Source organism: Amblyomma mixtum, chromosome 6 (genome assembly GCF_055824585.1).
Source record: "Amblyomma mixtum isolate Tamu chromosome 6, ASM5582458v1, whole genome shotgun sequence".
Classification (NCBI taxonomy): domain Eukaryota; kingdom Metazoa; phylum Arthropoda; class Arachnida; order Ixodida; family Ixodidae; genus Amblyomma; species Amblyomma mixtum.
The window spans coordinates 20,370,439-20,395,235 of NC_143017.1; the positions used below are offsets into that span (position 1 = coordinate 20,370,439).

Sequence of the window (24,797 nt, forward strand, 5' to 3'; positions counted from 1 at the left end):
GCTAGTAGAACATAGTAGGTAATCAACTAGCTAATACATACCTGTATCCTGTCGGATGACAGCGGCTAAACGCGGTTTTCAGGGAATCACAAATTCCAGAGAGCCGCTTTCGTAAACATTAAGGCAATACGGCGAATGGGAAGCAGCATCGATAGGGAACATTTTTTCCACAAAGCATAAAACTTAAAAAAATAAAATGGTCTTACTGAGGCACCTGCGCATTCGCGCTGCCTTTGGCTGCGTTCCTGCACCGAAAGAGGCCTCGAGATATAATTTTTTTTTTACTTGTCAGAGGTTCCTCATGCTTTTCAGGCACCATATCAGAACCAATTACTGAAATCAAAACATGCAAACAAAAGACAGCGCTTTGCATACACGCAGCGGAAGCTTACATGCAATTTCCTTGATGGGAGAGCCCGCAGCTACGCATTTTCAGGACGTCGTCATTCTGTGTATAGGTCAAAGGCAGGGCAAGGGTGACTGACATAGCAGGCATTGTTAGGAATAGAAAGCTACCAACAGACCCACCCTCCCGCCGCCACCTGTCTTCTGTTAAGCTTTGCCCTCACATTCGTGGCCAGGGTTCAAAAGAAAACATTCTACACAGGCCTATCTGGCTGGGAAAGGAATATACTTTCGGGAAAGAACGCCAATGAAAAAAAAAACATGTTTCGGAATCTTCTTGGTTCTTTCACCGGAAGGGTTGAAATGCGGGCCAGTTGGTACATTGTAAACGGAAAAAAACCAGTCACACAAGACGACGGTGGTGTGTACACTCTTCTTGTCCGTCGTCTTGTGTGACTGGTTTCTTTCAGCAGGTGTGACTGCGAGTGAGTCACAGCTTGCCTTTTTTTAAGCCTTCGGTTAGCCATCCGCCGGGTCACTGATCGTAGACAGTTGATGCAAGGATAGTTCCCTCGAAGTCAGTCTTGTCAACCCGCGCTTCCTTCCTTGTTCATTTGTTTGGCATCCGCTTTGTGCTGCTTCAGTTTTTCTGGGAAATGCTTGCTTTCGCCAATGTACTACGTCCAGCACGAGCAGGGGATCTTGTACACTGGCGTCTGCTTTATTCTTTTTCTTTCGCTGCCTTCCTGGGATCAGCAGTCTGAACCGGAACGCTTGCCTCCACGAGTTTCACATAATGGAATGTGTTCGGAAACTGCACGCGAAGTGGAAACTTCTTTTAACATTTTCCAAATGCGAAGAGCTTACAAGGTACCACATTTTGGAACTAGACGCCTAACCATCCAGAAAAGGCAGCGTTCAGTATGGTTGAAACCTCATGTCCGCTGCCGAAAATCGCTGCGACGTTAAGATGCCACCAACTCGGAAAATGTAACAGTTTAGCTAATCTCCGTGAGCGCTAAGGCGTCGTCATGTCCTGTGCTATGACTGAAAAGAATAAAATCGCTTGCATTGTTTGCATAACAAGGCCCTCTTAAAACACAGGAAAGGAAGCAACCGATTAGGGCAGGGTTCTCAGCACTGTTCGTAATAACGTGACAAAAATTCACAGACCCCAAGGCCGTGCATTTTCACCTGTCATTGCCTGTACAGCTTTTCCATATTCATGGGGCGTGAACGCATGAAGAAAATTTGGTCCCTAGAAGAACTGACCGTACTTCCAGCTGTACATGTTAGCGTAACAGCCACGACTGCAGTGTCACACTCTTTTTTTCAGCCGCGTGCAACAACAAATTTCTCAGATACTTACTCCATGCCTGCTGTGTGAGTTGGCTCCACCGGACCACAATGAAGCCTTTGCTGTTTTGCTGTTCTCGTTAAGCCTTTCATCTCGGCGCACCCGTGGTTCACAGCAAGTCTACGCACACTGAAAAGGGAGCGGCGTTAAGTGCATGCGCGTCTATGGCATCAAAGGAGAGTTTAATACTGCTTACCAGAACACACGACGATGATAATCCAGTCTTTAGTATTCTTGCAATACAGCGAAAGAACGAGGGGCCGACGATGTCGAGAAAACTGGTGCGTCACACACACATCGCCATGTCGGCGCGGCGAAACGGCAGCAGCCAACACTTGTATGCTGCGTAGACAATGAATGACTAGCCGCTGCTTCTGCACATATTGCTGGCTTGAGTGAGACGTTCATTGCAGCACGTTGCTGCTAAGGTCGATGATGTCCAGTCTTACGTCACGACAAGAGCGCGCAAAGGAGCGGGTGGCAAACTGGCGGCTTCGGGGAGGTCGACGCGTCACACACCGCCATGTTGGCTCGGCTGAGCTCGGCTGGCTAAGCCTCTCGCAGACTGCCGTCGCAGGCGATGCAACACCAAGCGTTCTCCGAATACACTGGGGGCTTCACAGGCACTGTCTGCGGCACTGTCGCGAGGTTGCGGCGATCCGGTGTCTTGTAACATGACAAACGTGCGTGAAACAGCAAAAGCAGAGGCGAGCAGGCAGCGACGACAGAGCCGGCGTCGTCACCTGCAAGTGCAGCGCACCGGAAGCTGCCACTAGGCGGCGGGCAGACACTAAGGAGTGCATAAAGGGCCTGAAGGAGTATTGAAGCCGACATACTCCTGCTTGGAAAAGTAGTAAAATCATGTAAATGCTTTATTTTACTCCTCGATTTCGCGACGGCAGTAAAAAAGGAGGATTTCCTCTTTTTTACAACTTAAAGTCGATTGCGCAATTTTCAAAAAGGAGTTTAAAAGCGGACACTAGCCATTTATACTCCTATTTGGGCTTATTTGTGTTTACAGTGTAGATCACGTGAACCAAGAATGGGCCCGCCGACATTGCTAAACGTTCCCTGTGCCAAAGTGAAGGGAATGCAGTGAAGGCAGCAATTAGTCATTAACTGCGGCTTTGTGAAGCATGCAAATTACAAATAGGCTTCAGGGGCATCGCGATAGGCTGTAACTCTGAAAATATCAAGTGCACGCCAACTGATTCGGGAACCTCGGACACCGCGCCCTGACGCTCCCCTGCACGGACGCTTTCTCGTCTTCAGTGCGCGCCCACGGCTGGGAACGCATACCTGCGGTGGCCGGCGCTACGGCGTGTGCTTGTACAGTGCGCCTGACGCCCACGCCCAGTGACCACAGGCCTGTCAGCGAGCCGCCAGGGAAGACGGCACGCAAGCAGTCAAGTGGCGTTCAATGAGCCACAAGTCCATCAGGAGGCCGAAGAATCGCCACGGCTCCGAAGCAGTTTGATTACGCGTTGTCAGACATGGAGATGTCTCATCCGCGGGGCGTCCAGCGCAACAGCGGCACTTCGTACTTGCGTTGGGAAATACCGCAAGGGCGCCCGCTGGCATCGATTGCTAGGTCACGTGTCCCCAGTGGGCGGAGCCTACCGCAAGCCCCTCTTCCGTGCTCCAAAGGCATCCGCCCTATATGGGCGGTCGGTGGATGGTGTCGCGAGTTCTCGGACACCCCGAGGGCCGCGCCTTTGCGGTTTCCTGTGACCCCGCTTTGGGACCATCGATCAGCACCCGCGGGAACAGCGGTACATCGGTCGGCTTCAATCAACGTTGCAGGAAGCAGTTTACGAAGTGTAGGGCTCTTTACTGGCAGTAGTTCAGAAATGACACTTACTGCAATCCCTTCCACACCTTCCAGCCCTCACTCGATTACCGCTTATAGGCTCGGTGCGCTGCAGTTTGGCGAGCCCCACTGGCACCATCTGGTTAACAGGGGCGGCAAAAGGTGGACGCCGCTCTCTTGTTGAGTTTGCACTCAGCGAGGCGAGTGGCAACGTGTTTCTTCCGAAGGCGAAAACAAACTTCGCTAATTATGGGTGGCTCGACCTACTGCTGTGTTTATTAGTGTTATAACAGCTATAAAAACGCTGCAGGCAAGGTACCGAAGATATAATTTTATTGCTTCCCTTGCAGAAAAGTAGTTGATTGTGGGACCAAAGTCATGAGTAAGAACTGCAAAGAGCTTTGCAATGCGTGGGGTGTTTTGAATGTGCCACCAGTTGTAGGAGTCTCGAATTGCTTCGTGTCTTTTTGTAGAGTGAAGGAATGTGCTGAGTGGGTCACAGGCAATGGTTTGTGGTGGAGTTCTTGGAGCTATAGCAGCCGATGTTTCAGTCCGCGTTTTTTATGCTTGTCTGTTCAGTGCGTCAACTTCGCTTTTTCGTGCGTGCGTGCGTGTGTGCTGTGGGCGCGACGTCGTACTTCTCAGAGTGCCCATGTCGTTTTTCGCATTGCTTCATGTAACTTTTTGTAATTTTTTGTAATTTTTTTGTATCATTTTATTTGCTACAGTAGTTGAAAATTTTGTATATTTAATTGTTACATTCCCGCATCTAAAACCCTTTTCCGGTTAAAAAAGACCTAAAAAGTAGAAATTTTCGCATTCTTATCTCTTGCATTTCACAAGATAACAAAAGCCTTGCCGGAGTTAAAGCATTTGTCAATAAATATAAAAATACAACCACCCTCTCTGGAGTCAAAGATTTTATCAATAAATAAAAAAATACAACCAAAATTTACGTGAGGGCGTATACCGTTGTTATTTGATTTAATTGGTGCCTTCGTCAAACACCTAACATAAAAGCGCATCAACTTTTGCATGCTTAGAGCTATGCTTCTGTAAGGAAAATAAACATATATCAAAGCAGTGTCAATATTCAGGAACTAGAGCATTCTCATCTGTGATAATTAAGGATACATTTTTCGCATCTCTAACCGACCATTCACACAGTAGATATACGGTGCATAGCTGATTTCGTTATCTGGTCAATCGGACAATTGTTCCTCAAAGTGTATGGGAATTTAGCCTTAGTAAGTTGAACTGCACTGCCGGATGTTACAGTGCCGTCGGGACTGCAACACAACCATAGCTGCTCGCTTTCGATGATCAGCCCAAACTGAAATCAATTTAAACTAAATGTAGCAGTGGGGTGACGCAGCGGTGGCGTCAAGGTTTCAATGCGTTGAGAGAGAGACATGAGGAGGAAGAGGTTTGGTTTGGTTTATGGGGTTTAACGTCCCAAAGCGACTAAGGCTATGAGAGACGCCGTAGTGGAGGGCTCCGGAAATTTTCGACCACGCACAGTACACGGGCCTCTAGAATTTCTCCCCCAAAGAAATTCAACCGCCGCGGCCGGGATCGAACCCGCGTCTTTCGGTCAGCAGCCGAGCACCATAACCACTGAGCCACCGCGGCGGTGCTGAGGAGGAAGAGGGGAGGCAGGGATGTTATCCAGGAGGGTGTTCTGGTTGGCTACCCTGCACAGGGGAATAGGGAAGAGAAAAGCAGGCTCTGACCCTCCCGCGGTGCCATTCTGGCAGCGCTGTAAGTGCGCATCTCCTATGCGGCCGGGCTGCCCATTGGGCCGTCTACTTCACGCACGCGGCGAGTGCCACGAGGCGGCGCTCGTATGTGGTCGCGGTTGACAGTTGACAGCCGTGTTGTGCGGACGTGCGTTTTTTGGTGCTCTTCGGATCACGCGTGGAGACCGGGACCGGACAGACTGCGAGAGCGACTGCGTAAAATAGATGAGTACTTTCCTTTAAGGCGGCGGTACCACGCTAGCGGCGGTCAGCAGCCGTTTTTCGTCATGTTTGTGTGAGCGGTGTGGCTCATCCGTTTGCGCTAGAGAAATGATATTGAGCGCATTGTAAAGATAATTGTATCTTCTTTGCGATGGTATGTGTCGCTAAAAGCTATTCACGTTAGTATGATAGCAGTGAGCAAAAGAGCGAGGGGCATAAAACGATATTTTTGCTCGACTTGCCTGCGTTGGATTTGCTGTTGACGAAAACTACTGCTCCGAAAAGAAAACTGCTTCTGCAGCTTTTAGATTAAGTGTGACTCGAGGACCTTACAGGCAATTTATTGAGTTATATTGGGTGGTTATTTAGAACTGGCGCCATAAAAAAGTGTGAAATTTAAAAGAATGGCGCATTAATAACTCCTAGTCCAGTTCATAAATCACAAACATATTTATCAGGATTGTAGATAGTACCCATGTTGTTAATTCTTGAAAATTTCATTGAGCTACATGTCATAATTTTTTAGTTTTCATTGTTCAAAGTTGGTCGTAACCTAGAAACTGCGCTTTTTTGATCTGAGTTTTAGAAGCAAGTAAACGTCGTATAGGGAACAAATTTTGCACGCGAAATATTTAGGAAATATTCAAGGATCTGCTCAAGGCCGAATTTCGCTATGACAAACAGAACGGTATTACTGCGCCATTCAATTGCGCTATTTTTTGGTGCGCCGTAACCTCCGCAAAATACATCCAGTGCGAAAGATCACTGTTATATTCCAGGCTTTTTTGACAGGAACTGAAGTCGCTGGTCTTAAACTACCAGTGATGTAAATTTGGGTATGATAAACGACTCATGTTAGCTCGCACTCGCCCCGTTTGTTGGTCGACGGGGCTGCTGCATTTGAATCTCGCGGGCGTTTTGACTCAACAATGGAGTTCCGCCGGTCAACGACAGTGGCGCTGTCAAACATTTTGAAGCAAGACGTACGAGACAGTAACTATTGGGGTTTACTGAAACGTGTGCGCAGCGCCTCCCCTGTGTGTGTGACGCCCGCAACTCTCGCCGCGGTACTCTGTACCGGTACGGACGACTGACTACGCTGAAGCCTGTCCTGCCTTTCGGTCGCTTCTTCGGCTGCTCCGCAGGCTGTCATCGGCGTATCGTGCTGTTTTGCTTGTTGGTGTTTTTTTTTTTACTGTGCTTTTGTATTTATGTGCAGCGCCGTTTTTTATCACGTTATCTTGCCAGTTTTTTTTGTGTGTAAAAGTGTCAAATGGGGAATCGGCGGCGATACCTTCAGCGCAAAAGGTCGACGATGACAAAGCTTCGTACGCGCATGGCTGATGTCAGGGCCAAACGCAGGTGAGCCATTTGGACCGCAATTTTGTTATTAGAATCTGCATTGAAGTCCCAACTGTACCTGTGTCGCGTGCGTGAGCTACCTCGTAGTGTGTGTTATCGAGTGCGGTTTTTCATGAACGCGTGTGCAAGATTACCAGTGTCACGGCACTGTGACATTTCGTAAGGCGCCTAGTCGTTTGCTCTTTTGCAACAATATAGTTTTTCTTTCCGCCCTCCTGTTATGGCCTCGTAGGTGAGTATATGTGAGGTAAAATCATTATAGAGGGTATTTTTGCTATAAACTTATCACTTGTTTCATACAAATGCTTGAAAGCTACACAGCCCTCCTTGAGTTGGGTGTTTTCCTTAGCTGAAAAGGCGCTGAAGCACATTTGTGGATGAATGCACTCTAAATATGCTTGTAATTGATTTTCAAATGTAACCGTTGAGATCCCTGCTATATGAAACATGAAACAGTGGGTTTTCATTTCTTTCCGCTTTATATTTTCAAAAATGTGGGGCTTTTATATGTCCGTTGCAACAGCACTGTTGAGTTGTTTCTTTTTCCCAAGTATAGCTTAGTTGGACATGCTGTACTTCTTATGCCTGCTCCTTTCTTCTGTTCTATAGCTGCGTCTTTTCTTTTGCTACTAGCCCGCTTGTGGCGTTCACTTTCCTTGGAAGCACAGTATCAATATACACTTTCAAGGGATATTCAACCTCACAGCTCACATTTTTCTGCTTGTGTGTAATGGATACAGCCTTCTGCTGGTAAGCTTTTTCTTCGTGAACTGCTGGTGACATCAAAACAAGCAGTGTATCATTGTTCCAGCAGCTTTGTATCACCCTGTATGGCGTAAGCAGAATATGTTTCTATCGTGCTCAGCAGGCTTTTATCCTAACATATCTGCTCTCATTGTTACAGTGGCAGCAAATTACTTAGATGTATGTAAGGACTTTTCAGTCCACTTGCTATGTTTATGCACATATTTTCTTTCCTTTTCCGTTACTGCCCTCACATTTTTCTATGACGGGAGGTAAGCATATGTGTTTGTGTGTTACTGAAACACTAAGTCAATGGAAAGTAACTGCAGTAAAGAACAAGCTAATACCCACTTTTGAGCACTGACATTTCCTGTCACTTCCTGAAAATAGACTCACATATGACATTGGTATGGTCTTGTTTGCTTGCAGGCTGCCACCATGATGTGTGGGGGAGTTGTGCAAGGCATCTGAACGTGCTTAGCAGATGGTGCAATAAAATGGTCCTGTTTTTATAAGGAACATGCGTTTGTCTTTTGAAAATGCACATCAATGGAAGTGAATGAAGCCTTCTGCTTCTGCCTCTACCAGTGGCGAAGTGCATGTGTGGACAGTGCGATTTCACTAGCATTGTAGTGGCAAAGCATGCCCCCAAAATTATATGTCAATCACACACTGCAAGAAAAAAAGAATGCACGGATAACATTCTTGAAAGATATATGGGAGCGTAGCTGGTGATATGCATGCGCGCAATGCAGCAAAAACAATGCCAGCATCTCTTGCCATTGTTTGCACTGCATGAAATACCAGTACTTTCCCTCAGCGGTGTGCAAACCACGGATACCGAAATCGTTAGGAATGCAATCAGTTGTCAGTCTCGGCTACAGGGTATTATGATTCAAAACTAGCTCTTGTAAATGGCGGTTTCCGGAAGAGCTGCTCCACAATAGTACAGCGACATTTGCTGCGCATGGCGCTGCACGATTGCGCGTGTAGTGTCTAGATAGGAGTAGGTGAGTTGCATAAATATGGAAGTCTGCTATGGTGGGCTTGCTGCTCGCACCGCTGGCACTTGCCACGTGCCAGCGCAAGTGCCAATCTGCTCGCGGGTGCTCAAAAGCGGTGGTGTCCCTCATTGTTAGTCGTGGCTGGAATTCCGCTCCGGTCAAGAATGGAGAAAATTGTGCTGCGGGCGTGCGGGCAACACCACCTAGATGGTGCGGGGCAGCTTGGTGTATGCGAGTGAGAGGGGAGCTTGCGGAGCGGGCGAGCGTAGTGTATGTGTGTGTGAGAGAGAGAGAGCGCGGTCGCCCTCTCCCGAAGTGCGCGCCTCACGTGTCAGGTCGCCGGCAACTTTCGCGGTCCTTCCCACTGGCTGTATCGCCTCGCGTAATGGAAATACAAGCAGGAGGGAAGGTTTTCCCTCTCTCTCTACCCTTTGTTTTCCCCTTCACTGTCATCTCGCTTTCCATTTCCATCCCCCAGCCCCAGCTCAGGTGCTTCTAGACATGATAGCAGATGCCGGCGCTGGCAAGAATCCTTTTACCTTCTTTTTCATTTACAATAAAAGCCACTTACTACTACTACTCAGGATAGTTCCGTGAACACGAGGGGCCGAGAGCTTCTGGTGAAATTTATTGGAAACCGGTATGAAGTCCTTTGGCTGGGTGGTCTGTGGATGACATTGGTGAAAACATTTTGTCTAAGAGCTATTTTTCAGCAGATTTCGAAGCCCTCTCAGCAAAACCATCAAGGACTTCAGGATAATTCAGCAAGGTTATGTGGGAAGCAGGTTTTACATCGCGAATTGTTTTTTGACCTGGTTTACAAAGCGGGGAACATAATATGACGTTAGTGTCGATCCGTATTCACAAATTAGAAGAAAGACCATAAATATTTTCAAAATGGTGCTCGTCTACCTGATAAACATTTACGACCAGATTTTCATTAGCGTGGTTATGAAAAAACCCTAATTGGAAGGGTCCGGAACTCTACATTTTACCAGATCTGACGAACGCTTCAGCCTCTTGCTCAGGACGGTTCCTCATGCTTGTTTACAAAAAAGCATACAGCAGCAGCATGCTTGCATTGTCTTCGCATTCCGGCCTTGAAATAGCATTTGCCACAGCGGTTGCTTTTGTGTGCATGGTCATGAAACGTGAAAAAAATCTGCCATCATTTACACACACATCTATTTTCCTCAATATTTCATGACATTCTAAGATATTACGGGAGTAGGCATTGCTCTGGCTGAATGTAACTTCTAAGTCAAAATGTTTGCTTGCACATGAATGAGCACATATAGCGATGGCTCTGCAAATAAAGTGTTCCCGCATGCGCGGTAATCTCTTCAGCTTCGCATATCTGTTTAGAGGCACTTTATGTTCGCATAAAGATTGTGTTTATTATTATTAGCGCAAAACGTAACAAAACCCCATTGTATTGGCCTCGAATTTCAAGTTGATTCACTTAGGACACACACTTTCTGTCACTTCCCCATGGAGGTAGTTTTCATTGACAATCTGCTCCACTGAGTGCACGTGATCAATTAGCAATTTTCGCTCCTTCAAGTTGACAGAAAAAAAAATGTTTTCACTATTTTCTGGGACACACATCTTAGGCTCTACATTTTTCTCACCTGAAAAGAAAAAAAACGCGACTGCGCATACAGATTTGCAGGCAGGCCAACACGTGCAAAGAAAACTAGCTTCCTTCAAGACACACGTCATCAACGCACGTGCTTCTGGTCCGAAGGGCAAAACATGCGCCGTACCGAGAAGGCTCACACTGGGAGAAGAAGGCTGCCAGGCGTTTCGAATCAGGGAACAAAGCTGGTGGGGGAGTGCTCGGCACCTGAAAAACCGGTTCAGAACCGAAATTCGACGATTTTGCCCATCGGGGCACACCTTTTTGACGTCACACTGTTTACATCAGGGAGAGGTCTATTATGAGGCACCGGCCGGATTCACTGGCGCCCGGAGCGCGCTCCTGCCACCCGGCCTAAGTCATTCAGCGCAAGCGTTTCCCCTCTTCTATCCTGTGAGGGCCGGCGAGGCGTCTCGAATCGGGGTAAAAAGGCGGCGAAGGAGCCCTCGGGACCAACAACACCGGCTCAGAACCAAAAGTTGTCAGTTCTGCCAACCGGGCCACAACTTTTTGACGTCACGCTGTTTACAATAGGGAGGGGGTTTCACAGTTCTGCGAAGCTGATGTTTTGCGAAGGCGATTGACATGCGGCCGTTCCAATCCAAGGTTCTTCTGCAGCCAAGGCCAGGCTAGAAAGAGGAGACAGACCTGTGTGCCTCTGCTGCGGGGAGTGGGTACAACTTGTCAGGGCGCACCCGCCCTGGGCGCAGTGGGGTTTATAATAAAAATCTTTAGCGCGGCACCCAACCCTTGCTCTCACCGTCGTGGTGAAGCGGTGCGTTGCGCGTTTCTTTCCAGGAACGACGCTTGCTCCGTCAACAACTGCGGGGGGTGGGGGGAACGTACATTGCCAGTAGCCTTTATGCGCTCGCAGTTACATGCGTGGTCCTGACAGTCAACAGACTCGAGCGACAAGACGCGGTCAGGTTCGCCAGCGTAGCCTTGTAAAGTGCACCGGGGAAGGCGTGTCCACAGATGACTCACCCCTTTCATTTCTGCCTATTGAAGCCAGCACTGCCCGTTACTGCTCTGGAGACCACCTGCACCCACAATTATAAATGCATTTTCGCAGAAAACATTCAAGGGCGTTCAGGCAACCCTGCAAACGCGTTTCTGAAGAACGGCAGATTGGGCTACTTGGAGTTGATACATAGGGATTGAGTGGACAACAGCCCTGCCAGACACTGACACAGAATAAGATGAGACACACAGGAGCCTCCTTGTACGTCGTCTTTTTCTCTGTGAGTGTCTGGTATCGCTGTTGGACCACTAACATAAAACGTGCTCCGCCTGGCGGCCGCTAGGAGGGTACGCTAATCGAAAACTTGGCATAATGCAATACAGTAAGCCGTTAGTACTGGCTCGAGTATCCGAACTGCTGACATGATAGTACCAACACAGCAGCTTTTTTTTTTCTCTGCCTGCTCATGGATACAGCTGCGGACATATAACAAGACGAAAATAGCTACACACACACAAATACGCGAGGCCTTGCGCGAGTGCGTTTGTTGAGTCCATGTGGAGAAAGAAAACAAAGCAGTGTGCAGGGGCGTTATTGTTCATTTCCCCTATCCCCCTAGCTGACAGAGTCCCATTATCTAAAAGCGACCGTCCACCCGGAAAGACGTGTAGTCGATTTTTTTTTTTTCGGCAGCAGTGAAGAGAAATCAGGGCTGAGAGCCTACACGTTGCGCCGCCGGGGTGGGGGGTCTGTATGCGCTGCAGGAAATCCAGAAATCTGAGTTTACCGTAGGAACTTCGTCCAGCGTACTTGTATACACGTGACGATAAAAAGTTATAATTTCTGAAAATGAAGTGGCATCATGTTTGAGTTGTAACTGCTACATTTTGATAGTTTTCAAACGCAATTTAGTGACTTTTCAAAAATGGTTTACCGTGTATGATCGTACACGGCAAAGATATTTTTGAAACCGTACCATTTTCCGTGTTTGAATGTGTTTGTGCGCGTGCGTGGGGGGATTTATACCCCTGTCACACGGCAACTTTAGTGATACTTTCACGAAGCGCACTCCCCATGAACGAATGGCACTTTCATTGCGTTGTCACATGGCAAAAAGAGGTGCTATTTGGAAATGATGATAGTGACGATGGGTGTTGCAGGTAGTGACGATCGGTGCTGCAGCACATTGTGAAAATTAGTTTGTTTTCGCAAATACTTGCAAAATATGTCATAGCAGATGTAATTGCTTTTCGCGTCTGATCGCATGCTGTTATCTAAGAAAGCATCACGAGCCTGAGATTAGCAATATCTCTGCTACACGGGCGTTTCAAATACCTTCCAACCGAGTGTCATTCGAGTCGGATGTCGCCTTGTGCAGCTGCACGAACTATTCAATGGCATTTGGCTGACATACTATCAAGTCAATGGAGCTCCGCGAAGGCATTCGAGATTTTGGAATGCCTTCGAGTCACGAACACGGCCCGCACTGACGTCGCCATCCCTTCGCTCCGCCAATAACACAGGGCGACTGCACACCAGTACTCCTTTTTACAGCGCTGTATGCAAACAGCTATGTTTGTTCGCGTGAGGTAAAACGAGAGCTACGCTTTTGTTTTATTAATCCTATTTGTGTACCTGTTGTTCCTTTGCTTGTTTATGCAGCGCGACAACTTTGTAGAAACCACCGATGTGATCGCGCGCCTCGGAAACATTCGGTGGCCGGATTGCTGACATCGCGTAGGACCGACGCTTCTAATTGTCCCTGCTTTCTCCGACGTGATATTCAATTTTGAATCGCTTTATCCTGAAGTACGTTCGATGGCGAAATAAAACGTCCTTATTCCTAATCCACAAGCGACGCCGGTGACTGCTGCTGGCTGCCCAAGAGCGCTGCAGTCTGGGTCCGACCAGAGCTTTCCTTTCATTGTATGTGCATCCTGCACTGTGAAAATAGTCGATATTAGGTCACCGTTGTGAAAACTTCATTTGTTGGCCATTTGCATTCCCCAAAACGTGAATTCGCGTTCGACGGTTGCGGAAATTGCACACACGAAACCTGCGGAATCGTTAGACCTATCGCGGAAAGGGGTCGTCGTCACTGGCAGAGCGAGAGTAGCTCTATTCAGGTATGTACATTATATTTAGTTGCTCATTACCAAAAAAAAGTTCGCACTAAGAACCAGAATAAAAATAAAACTTTATTTACAGCGGAGCACGGCTGCTGAGACTACACACTCGCCGATATCACAAAACGATATCACAAAAGCAGGAACGTTGCCTCGTGTGGCAACAAAATGCAGTTCCAATGAATGGATGGAAATGCTATGCTAAGGCCACAGTAGGGAGAAACCCGACGCGATTGTAATGAGTACTTATTAGCTCTTGCCAGCTATGTCCCGCAGTCTCCAGTGGAAGTTTCGCAGCCAGTGTTTCCTTTTCGTTTTTCGAACCTTGGTGGTGGTAGTAGTTTATTTGACAATAAAAAGTGAACGAAAAGAATGTTGCCGGCTGCGGCCCTAAGCGCTTTCGGGATTTTTGTTATCATACACGGATGCGCGGGCGGAAAAAAAGAAAATCAGCATTACTTGCAACGTTTCTCAACGTCACAGACTACCTCTCCGCAGCTACTGACCCAACGACTTGAACGCAATATGTTTGTACCATTCTGATATGCCTTATTCTGCCCATTTTCTCTTATTTACTGTTACCATATCAGCTGTCTCTTAGAATTCTACATAGCACTGGCAGTGTGTGAGTAAAAAATAAAAACACTCGCCATGCTTCGAAATCTCGGGTTGATGTTTCACTGCTGGTGTTTTTCCTGGAATTGCGAAATAAACGTTTGTATGGTGAACGGGAATCAATAGCACACAAGCTACGCGCCACGCGCCTTTTACCGCAGAAAAGGCTGTGACAACACGCATGGCAACAACCCTTTGAAACCAAGAGGTCATCTACTATTCCGCTGCATCCATTTCGACATCATCCATAGTTTTACGAAGGCCATAGCCCATAGATGTCTTGTGGCCCTTTGTTATGGATGCCAGTGGAACCTACGAAGCTTTATTTTGTAATATTGCTTGCCGTGGCTGCCGCTGCTAGTCATCAAAATATTTGTCAGGGTCGTGAGAAAAGAATAACTATAAAACAACGTGTACAACTCTGGAAAAAATGGAAACAAAATATAATTTCTGTAAATGTCACAGATATAGAGACTTCGTGTTCAGGAAAGTAAAAACAGCGCTAAATTCTACACAAAACACACAGAAAGACGGACAGGACGGGCGCTGACTCCAACTGAACACAATGTCACATCAACTAGCCCCGCAAAAGGTCACATACGAAATAGTGCCTCCTAAAAAAGAATCGCCAGGCACCATGGCAGGGCCGCCAAGGGGTGGGTAGGGACGAAAGAAGCAGTACCCGTGTGCCAAACACGTTCGAGCGCGGTCGTCATTGTCATGGCGTTTATCCCCTTCCGTGACTAACCGCCTCCTTCTGCCACAACGCGAGGGAGAGGAGGTCAAGGTAACGCAGAGAGGAGGACCAGACAGTCTCGGAGGAGCGCTTTTTCGCTTCCACGGACAAGTGGAGCCGCCCTGGTGGTTCAACTAACGTCTTGTCCAAGATGGCCGCCGTGGTACCCCCGCCTTAATAGTTTTAAAAGTGCGTTTAGTTTTTTAGGCTGTTAGGGGAAGTGCAGGTTAAGGAATAGAATTTAGGTCAGTGACCTAATTTCGGCCGGGACTATTTGGCCGACAGTTTTTCTCAGTGTTTGTTTTTTTTGTGCGTTAACTTTTAGAGAGATAGCTATTTTTTTCCAAGTGATTGATCGGCATTTGCGGTAGTCAGATTTTTATTTTAATTTTGCACGTGTTTTCAAGTGTTTTCGTCTTGAGCGTGTAGATATCTGGGCATTTCGTGCAAGCAATAATCTAGTGTTGCTACGATGGTTAAGCTACTGAAGGTTAGATGTATGGAGTGTGAGGAATCAGTGAATTTAAAAGAAACGCGGTTCGATTCAGTGGAGGAGGCCGAAGGCGCAGATTTTATGTGCAAATTCTGCGTATTAGGTGCACGCCTGGACAGGGCTGAACAGGCGCACAGCGAACTAGTGCTAAGGATGGATGCTCTAGAAACAGAGTTACAGATAGAGAGGGCAGAGAAGCGTAAGCTTCAAGTACAGCTATCTCAGATCGAGTCAAAAACGGCTGACACCGCCATTGGAAGCCACAATGGCGGGCATTCCAGCGCCAGCCACATGGATGGGGCTTGCACTGGCATGGACAGCGAGGGGCCAGTAGGTCAGACATGTTCAGGCAGGAACAGCTATGCACAGGTGGCAGCTGGGAATTCGAGAGGCGGTACTGAGAAGGGGTCCGAGCTATTTCCAGGAAATGAGGGCACAGTCGCTGATAAGAGCCAGCAAGATCCGGAAGTTAGGAGGGAGTGGCAGAGTACCCTAGTGCTTATCGCTGGCGACTCAAACATGGGGCGCTGCAAAAGAGCTATTCTGGACCGGGTGAAGGGTGATAGGCGGGTAGCAGTCGGGGTGTTTCCAGGAAAGACAATGGACGATGTCCTGAGAGCGACTAAAAGTGAACTTTCCGAGAAGGCTGCAAGGCGTAACTTGGTAGTGGTAGCGGCGGGGCTAAATGATGTCCTGAATGGTAATTCAAATTCTTTATTTCTGCCTTGTAAAGATACAGACAGCGGAGGCGCAGAAAAAGCTGAGAAACAGCTTGACTAAGCCGCAGCCCCCTTTCGCTTGGCAGCAGCTTGACAGCAAGGCTTTTAATACAAAAGACAGTTGCAAAGCGTGATAATAGGTATACAATCATGAGCAGGTACAAGAGAAAACGAAAGAACATTATACAATATTGACACAATATTCACATTGGGTAGACACAGGTAATGGCAGCAAAGAAAAAAAAGAGAAAGAAGAAAAAAAAACACAAAACAAAAAACCTACATGCTAGCATACAAAGCACGCAAAGACCTGTTTGACGAACTGAAAAGGTCAAAATTATTATATATATACGCGTTTAGCAGGGACGGAAGAGTGAACTGCAGGCGTTCTCTACCCGAGTTTAACCGTGGGGTCGGGACTATCCATGTCTCCGCATACCTTGTTGTGTAGCTTGCATCTCGGGTATGTAGTTCAGCAAGTTTACGTATGTGGTTTACATTTCTACGTGTTTCGAGTTTAAACCGGACACTCAAGCGATATTTATACAAGTTGTGTATTTTTAGCACACCACTTTGTAGAAAGAGATCTTTGCTTGGCGAGTCCCAGGGGACATTGTAAACATGACGAAGAAACTTTTTTCTGAAAAATGTAGATACGCTGAAGACAGCTAACCGTAGCTGTGCCCCACACTAGATGGCAGTAGTTTAAATAGGAGTAGAAAAGTGAATTGTAGAGGAGTAACTTTACTGTTCTTGGAATGACGTATCTGAGCCGACTTATGACTCCGGTTATTTGCCGCACAAGTAGGGAAAACATTAGCTGAGGGAGTTGACGGTATAAGGGCGATAGCACAGCAAGCGCAGATCGTGGTGTGTACAGTGCCGGAGGTACAAGGAAGGAATGTAGAGGTTGCTAAAGACGTTATGAACCTTAATCGCGAGATAAGGCAGTTAGGCCTCGAGAAAGGCTTTGAGGTGGTAGAAATAAACAAGGAAGTGCACAGGGCAGGTTCGGGCAGAGACTTTGGACGAGATGGCATCCATTTCAGTGGAAGGGTAGGAGAAGAGATAGGCAGGCGCCTGGGAGGCCGAGCGGTAGCTTTTTTAGGGGGTCCACGGTGGCTCAGTGCGTAGGGGTAGGTAGAAGCGATGTAAATGTAACAATGGCGTCTGATCCCAACAAAATGGCCACTAGGAGGCCCAGAAAGAAAACTACGAAAAAGAAATTTAACGCCAGGATCAGTTACATAAACATGCAAGGGGGTAGAAAGAGAGCGAAATGGCTAGAAATAGAACAGCAGTTAAAGGACGAAGCAGTAGGTGTGTACGCTCTATGCGAGACACATCTGAGGGATCTAGAAGATCCACCTTTCATCGATGGCTATGTCTGGGAAGGGTGCAACAGAACAACAACGGAGAAGAAGGGAGGAGGAGTAGGTATGCTGATACATCAAGGAACAAATTGGCAAAGAATAAAATCAACTTGCAAAGAACATGTCTGGGTATCAGGTACAATTGCTGGCAAAAGGACATGGCTAGGGGTAGTTTATTTAGGGACCGGGGACAAATGCAGGCAAGAAAACAAGGATCTAGTTAAGTGCCTCAATGACGATATAAAGCAGATTGGAGACGGTGTCGATATTATTTTGCTTGGAGACATGAACGGCCACATCGAGGATCTGGATGGATACACAGATTGTAACGGGAAGTTACGCTGTTTACTTCTGTTCCCGTGCCCGCGGGTGTGCTTTGATGTTGCTTGTGAATGCTTTTCAATGATTTCTCTGCTTTTGCGCTCTGGCGACATTGAATCTAACCCGGGTCCTATGACTCGCTCCCTTGACATAGACAACCTGCCAGACAATCCGTCTGAACAAATGAAAGTTATGTTTAAGCTGCTTAAGGATGTACATTCTCGTACGCTGCAAAGCTCTAAAGATCAGGTCGAATTAGCAGCTGATATTAAAGACATTAGGAATAGTCAGAAGAACATTGAATCAAAGTTAGCTGGCATGCACAAGAGGCTTGATGAACTCGAGGAAAAGGGAAAGAAAATCGACGACATGGATCAGGAGCTCTCATCTTTAAAGAAATCTGTAGAAGACCAACGTACTCGAAATGATTCGCTGCAGTCTCGCCTTGATGAAGCCGAAGATAGATCGCGACGTGAAAATCTAATATTTAGGGGTATACCCGATGAGGAAGAGACTTGGGCAGACACTGAATCGAAACTCCTGGAAGCCTTGACTAAGATTGTCGAAGTATGCCCCTCCAGTTCAATTCAACGTGCACATCGCCTGGGCGTTTTTTCAGATGAGAAGTGTCGACCAATCATAGCCAAAAAAGACAAGATATTAACCCTTCGTAACCAATTTAAAACGGATAACATCACAATCAGTGAAGATTTCTCACCGGCTACGCGCCAGGCTCGGAAAAAACTTTTTGAATTTGGTAATATTCACGCTGGCCCTCGCTCTTTTAAGATACGCTATAACAAACTGCATATCAATAAAAAATGCTTCATGTATAACCCTACCAAGGACACTGTTGAAGAAATCGTGGCACGTGGCGAATCGTCTAGATTGGATTCTGTGGCTGGATCTTCCGCTTCACCGTAGGGAATCGCGAGGGGTAGTGGACAGTTGCCATCGTCGATATCAGTTCTTTATACTAACGTCAGGAGCCTACTTAACAAGCATACTTCTTTATCTTCTGCCATAGACACATGCTCAGCTGACATTATAGCGCTAACCGAAACCTGGCTCCCAAAGCATGTATCGGATTCCGAAATCTTCCAAAACGCTCATCGGTACTCCGTATATCGTTGCGATAGAATAGCCAAACGTGGCGGCGGTGCCTTACTTGCTATTTCTAAAGACATTCCATCTTCATGTATCCAAGTCTTCAGCGAATTAGAACTAATATTTGCGTCAATAGTGATAGGTCATCTTAAACTGATTATTGGCGTCTGCTACCGTTCTCCTTCTTATTCGTCTACATTCACTAACGAACTTCACAATGCTATAAATCTTGTTCGCGCACGATTTCCTTCATCACCACTTTTTCTACTTGGAGACTTTAATTTTCCAACTATTTCATGGACTGCTCAGCAGCCTTCTTTATCTTCCCCTTCGTATTAAGCTAAAGAATTCTTAGAACTATGCGCCATGTTTTCGCTAACTCAGTTAGTAACAAAAGCCACAAGGACAGTGAATAACGCTTCGAACACTCTTGATCTAATTCTAGCAACTAATCCAGAGTTAGCTACTGATATTGTCACGAATATTACACAGCACACAGAGACACAAGAACTGCTCCAGTCTGCCGAGCGGTCACCAGCAAGCAGACGAACCACTTCTTCTTCCTCGTCACCAGCGAGATGGCGAAGCACTTCTTCTTCGTCCACTTCTGAGCTGTATCATTGCTCCCTCCCTTGCAGCATCGCCTCGATGCGGGCCGCCTTCACAGAGGGGAAAATGGGTTAGACACGGAAAGTGAGACACAGCTATCACGACACACAACCGGCGGCACTCAGCGTCAAGTACAATCAGCAGGACGGTCGTGGTACGGCTTCATACGAACGACGTGCACAACATCCGGATGCGGTGGTCTGCGCGAAGGGCGGCCTGGGGTTGCCGGTGAAACTTCGTACGTCACGTCGCTAATGCGGCGGAGAACTCGGTAAGGTCCGAAGTATCGGCGCAGTAATTTTTCGGACAACCCACGGCGACGAACTGGTGTCCAAACCCACACATGGTCGCCTGGTTCGTACGTAACAAATCGCCGTCCGAGATTGTAGCGGTCAGCGTCGGCGTGCTGTTGATGGTGTATTCGCTGCCTGGCCAGTTGACGTGCTTCTTCAGCCCGCTGAACGAAAGTGGCGACGTCAAGATCTGGCTCTAGGTCACACTGAGGGTCGACGGGTAACATGGCATCCAAAGAAGTAACAACTGGACGACCGAAGACAAGCTGGAAGGGCGTGAGCCGCGTTGTCTCTTGCAGGGCCGTATTGTAAGCGAACGTTACGTATGGGAGAATTTGGTCCCATGTTTTATGCTCCACATCCACATACATGGAGAGCATGTCGGCCAGGGTTCTGTTAAGGCGCTCTACCAAACCATTTGTCTGTGGGTGGTACGCTGTTGTACGCCTATGGCTGGTGTGGGTCAGATCTAGGACTGCCTGAGTCAAGCGGGCTGTGAAAGCAGCTCCACGGTCAGTAATTATAACCGCAGGAGCGCCATGACGCAGCACGATGTTGTGTACAAAAAACGTAGCCACTTCGACAGCAGTTCCGTTTGCAAGCGCCGTTGTCTCAGCGTACCGCGTCAAATAATCCGTCGCGACAGCAATCCAACGTTTTCCAGTGGATGACTTCGGGAAAGGGCCGAGTAGGTCCATTCCCACTTGTTGGAAAGGCGTCTTCGGAGGCGCTATGGGATGAAGAAATCCTGCGGGTTTGAAGGGAGGAGACTTACGGCGCTGGCAGTCGCGACAGGTTTTGACGTATGTCCGCACTGATGGAAGTAATCTTGGCCAGTAGTACCTCTGCCGAATCCTCGCTAAGGTACGACTGACCCCCAGGTGGCCGGCAGATGGTTCGTCGTGGCAAGCGCTCAAGATATCAGGTCGCAACTTGGACGGGACTACGAGCAGAAATGTTGCAGTGTTGCTCTCAAAGTTGCGCTTGTAGAGGACGCCGTTCTGCAGAGTGAAGGATTTGAGTCCACGAAGAAAAACACGAGGAATGCGGGGACCGTCGCAGCCTTCCAGGTACGCGATGAGCGGCGCTAACTCTGGGTCTTCCCTTTGAAACTGCGCCATATCGGTTGCGCTAACAGCACCAAGGAAAGAGAAGTCTTCAGTGATTTCCGGGGAAGCAAGGTCCACTGGCGCGCGTGATAAACAATCCGCATCTTGGTGCTTCCGCCCCGACTTGTACACGACCGTTACGTCGTACTCCTGCAAACGGAGGCTCCACCTCGCCAACCGCCCAGATGGATCTTTGAGGCTGGCCAGCCAGCATAACGAGTGGTGATCACTGACAACGCGAAATGGTCTTCCGTATAGGTATGGGCGGAACTTACTGATGGCCCAGACTACCGCAAGACATTCTTTCTCAGTCGTTGAATAGTTGCATTCCGAGCGCGAAAGTGTACGGCTTGCGTATGCGATGACTCGTTCGGCGCCATCCTGCCACTGTACCAGGACCGCCCCAAGGCCTACGTTGCTAGCATCAGTGTGTATGTCAGTTGCTGCGGCGTCATCGAAATGGGCGAGTATCGGTGGATGTTGCAGGCGGTGGCGGAGCTCCACGAAAGCATCCTCTTGGTCGCTTCCCCACAAGAAGGGTGTGTCGTCTCTGGTCAGCGCTGTTAAGGGTTCAGCTATTTTGGAAAAATCTTGGACGAATCGTCGATAGTAAGAGCACAGTCCCAGAAAACGGCGAAGGGTCTTTTTGTCAGTGGGACGCGGGAAACTGGAGACAGCAGCGGTCTTGTCGGGATCTGGGAGAACACCGCGCGCGCTGACAACATGGCCAAGGAAACGAAGCTCCTCAAAACCGAAAGAGCATTTCTCGGGCTTCATCGTAAGTTGCGCACATTGGAGCGCCCGGAGCACTGTGCACAGCCGCTCCAAGTGTTGCTCGAAGGTGGGCGAGAAAATGACGACATCGTCCAGGTATACGAGGCACGTCTGCCACTTGAGCCCAGACAAGACAGTGTCCATCATGCGTTGGAAAGTAGCCGGCGCTGAGCATAGTCCAAACGGGAGCACCTTAAATTCGTATAGACCATCAGGCGTCACAAAAGCAGTTTTCTCGCGGTCTCGCTCGTCCACCTCTATCTGCCAGTAGCCGCTTTTGAGATCCAAGGAGGAAAAGAACCTGGCATCACGTAGTCTGTCGAGTGCATCATCAATCCTGGGGAGCGGGTAAACGTCCTTTTTCGTCACGTTGTTCAGTTTGCGGTAATCGACACAAAATCTCAGGGTGTTGTCTTTCTTTTTCACGAGGACTACCGGTGACGCCCATGGACTTGTCGACGGTTGAATGACATCGTCGGCGAGCATTTCGTCCACTTGCCTTTTAATGGCTTCGCGTTCCGTCGAAGAAACGCGGTATGGGCGCTGGCATACGGGTGGTGTAGTCTCGTCGGTGATAATGCGATGCTTTGCGACAGGCGTACGACCGACCCTGGAGCTTGTGGCAAAACAACCCGCGAAGTCGGTTAGAAGCGCCGAGAGAAGAGCCTTCTGCTCAGGCGCCAAATCGGGATTGATTCTGACGGACGGAAGGACAGGGCATGGTGGGGCCTGGTCTTCAGGGCTTGTCTCCAGGGCGCACACTTGAGGCACCACAGCGAAGTCATGCAGGAAGGCGACAGCCGTGCCCTTGGCGAGGTGCTGCAACTCGTTGGCAAAATTTGTAAGGAGCACACTAGCACAACCGTCTTGTAGTTGGACGAGCCCGCGAGCGATGGCTACTCCTTTCTCGAGCAGCAGGGGTACGTGGCTATCAGCGACACCTTCGTAGTCGTGGAATAAATCATTCCTCACGAGAACTAGCACACTGGACCGGGGTGGCACCATTACGTCGTCGTCAACAAGTCGCAGAGCAGTGAACCGTGAATCGTCTGTGTCAGTGCGTGCCACGGCCCGTTTCGTCGAGAACGTGACCCGTGATTCGTGGAGGTCAATGACAGCACCGTTCGTGTGGAGAAAGTCAAGACCGAGGATCAAGTCCCTCGAACACTCACGGAGGACTACAAACTCGCCGACGTACACAAAACCACGGATATCGACACGGGCTGTGCACCTGCCGGCAGGGATAATCAGGTGACCCCCAGCAGTGCGAATGCTAGGCCCCGACCACCCCGTCAATACTTTCTTCAGTTGTACGGCAAGGGCCAGGCACATGACAGAATAGTCGGCACCAGTATCCAGCAAAGCGGTCACGTCGATTCCGTCAATTTTGACGCACAAATCGGAGGTAGCGAGTCGGATGCTGTCGCTACTCGCTCCCGGAGAAACATCGTCGCGTGGTAGTGGCGCAGGAGGATCTTCACAAGTCCCGGCATCAGCGGCCTTGCCTCCAGAGGCCGCTGGAATCAGTTTTCCCGGCGTGGACTGGGAGAACGGCGGCCGGAGTAGCCTGCGGCTTGACGGGGGCTTGGAGAACGGTAGCGTCGCGGCGACGGTGATCGAGCATCCTGGTGGCCTGACGTGATGTGGTTCTGGCGCGACGACAGATGGAATGCTATCTCCTGCGGTCGTTCCCCGTTCTGAGGGCACGGGTCGTCCGGTGCGAAACCACGCAGGCCCACGCGGCGGTATGGGCACGCCCTGTAGAGGTGACCCGCCTCGATAGCAGAGGGGCCGACGATCCGGGGCACTCCACACTTCACTCTTTCGCGGCCGCTGATAGGCTGGCGGAGCGTCACCACGAGGGGAGCTCGACGAGAGCACTGCGGGAGTCGCGGCAGTGACGTCGTACCCAGGGGCCTGGCGCAGGACGGACGCATACGTGGGCCTTGCATCAGGCTGGCGAGGAACCTCGGAAATCTGGTGCTGTTGTGCTGCCAGGCGCACCTCGTCCCGGATGACTTCGCTCAGTGGCGTGAAAGATGGCGTCTCGGACGGCGTACGGAAGGCCTGCAGTTCCTCTCTGACGACGGATCGGACCAGCTCGCGTAGAAAGGCCGCGTCGATACCGGGAGGCATGGAGATGGGATCAGGCCCGAAGGTGTTGACGTCGCGATTGTACTGGCGGGCTCGCTGTTCCAGCGTCTTCTCCATAGTTGCCGCCTCGGTGAGGAACTCTGCCACAGTGCTTGGTGGGCTGCGCACGAGTCCTGCGAAGAGCTCTTGCTTAACACCCCGCATGAGGTGGCGAAGCTTCTTGTCTTCTGTCATGTTCGGATCCGCGCGCTTAAAAAGGCGAGTCATGTCCTCGTAGTACATGCGTACACTCTCGTTGTGGCGCTGGTTGCGCGAGTGTAACGCAGCTTCTGCTCGCTCTCGACGGTCTGCATTCGGAAAAGTGGCTTTAAGATTGCGGCAGAAAGCTTCCCAGGACGTAAACGAAGCTTCATGATTTTCGAACCATGTCCGAGCCGACTCTTCAAGTGCAAAATAGACATTGTGGAGCTTACGGTTGTCACTCCAGCCGTTGTAACGGGCAACCCGTTCGAATATCTCGAGCCAATCCTCGGCGTCCTCGAACACGTCGCCATGAAACGACGGGGGTGTTCGTGGCTGATGACAGAGGATGTGCGCCGGGAGCGTGGTCTCAGTTGCCATGGCAGCTGGTGCCTCCGAAGGCCGGGGTTGCGTCGCCCTGGTTGCAGCCGGAAGGAGTCCAAATTCAGGGGACGCTCCACGGAGGCGGCGGCCGCGGCGCTGGTGAACTGGGGTGAGATCCGTATTGGTCGGTAGCCTACGCGGGTCTGGAAGCGTACCCCGCACCTCCACCAGATTTGTCACGAATATTACACAGCACACAGAGACACAAGAACTGCTCCAGTCTGCCGAGCGGTCACCAGCAAGCAGACGAACCACTTCTTCTTCCTCGTCACCAGCGAGATGGCGAAGCACTTCTTCTTCGTCCACTTCTGAGCTGTATCAATATAACATATCTTCCAGGCATCAGTGATCACGTTCTGCTCAATTTTTGCATTAATATACCACGTCCAAAACCGAGCAAAATAAAAAATATCATTCTAGATTACAAACGCGCCAACTTTGCCGCTATTAACAATGAACTGGGCATATTTGTTGATTACTTTATTGCTAACTCCGACTACTAATCTGTCGAAGAAAACTGGATATCATTCAAAACGAAGGTTCACGAACTAACTGATAAGTATATCCCTAAGCGCATCGTCACCTCTAATCCACAAGCACCTTGGCACAACTCTCACATCA

The 24,797-nt window shown here is 49.0% G+C and overlaps 2 protein-coding genes and 1 long non-coding RNA gene across 3 annotated transcripts in view; all 3 read left to right on the forward strand.

Moving 5' to 3' along the window:
- Awh (LIM/homeobox protein arrowhead) overlaps window positions 1-24,797 on the forward strand; it is a 179,178-nt gene that overhangs the window by 6,459 nt on the left and 147,922 nt on the right. The gene's annotated exons all lie outside the window — the stretch shown is intronic.
- Window positions 6,255-8,098, forward strand: LOC149338361 (uncharacterized). Its single transcript, XR_016283437.1, has 2 exons — window positions 6,255-6,835; window positions 8,009-8,098. It is a non-coding gene; the product is annotated as an uncharacterized LOC149338361 (long non-coding RNA).
- On the forward strand, window positions 17,648-18,554 carry LOC149338362 (uncharacterized). Its single transcript, XM_089550307.1, has one exon. The coding sequence runs from the start codon at window positions 17,648-17,650 to the stop codon at window positions 18,488-18,490; it is 843 nt and encodes a 280-aa protein (XP_089406433.1). The 3' UTR covers window positions 18,491-18,554.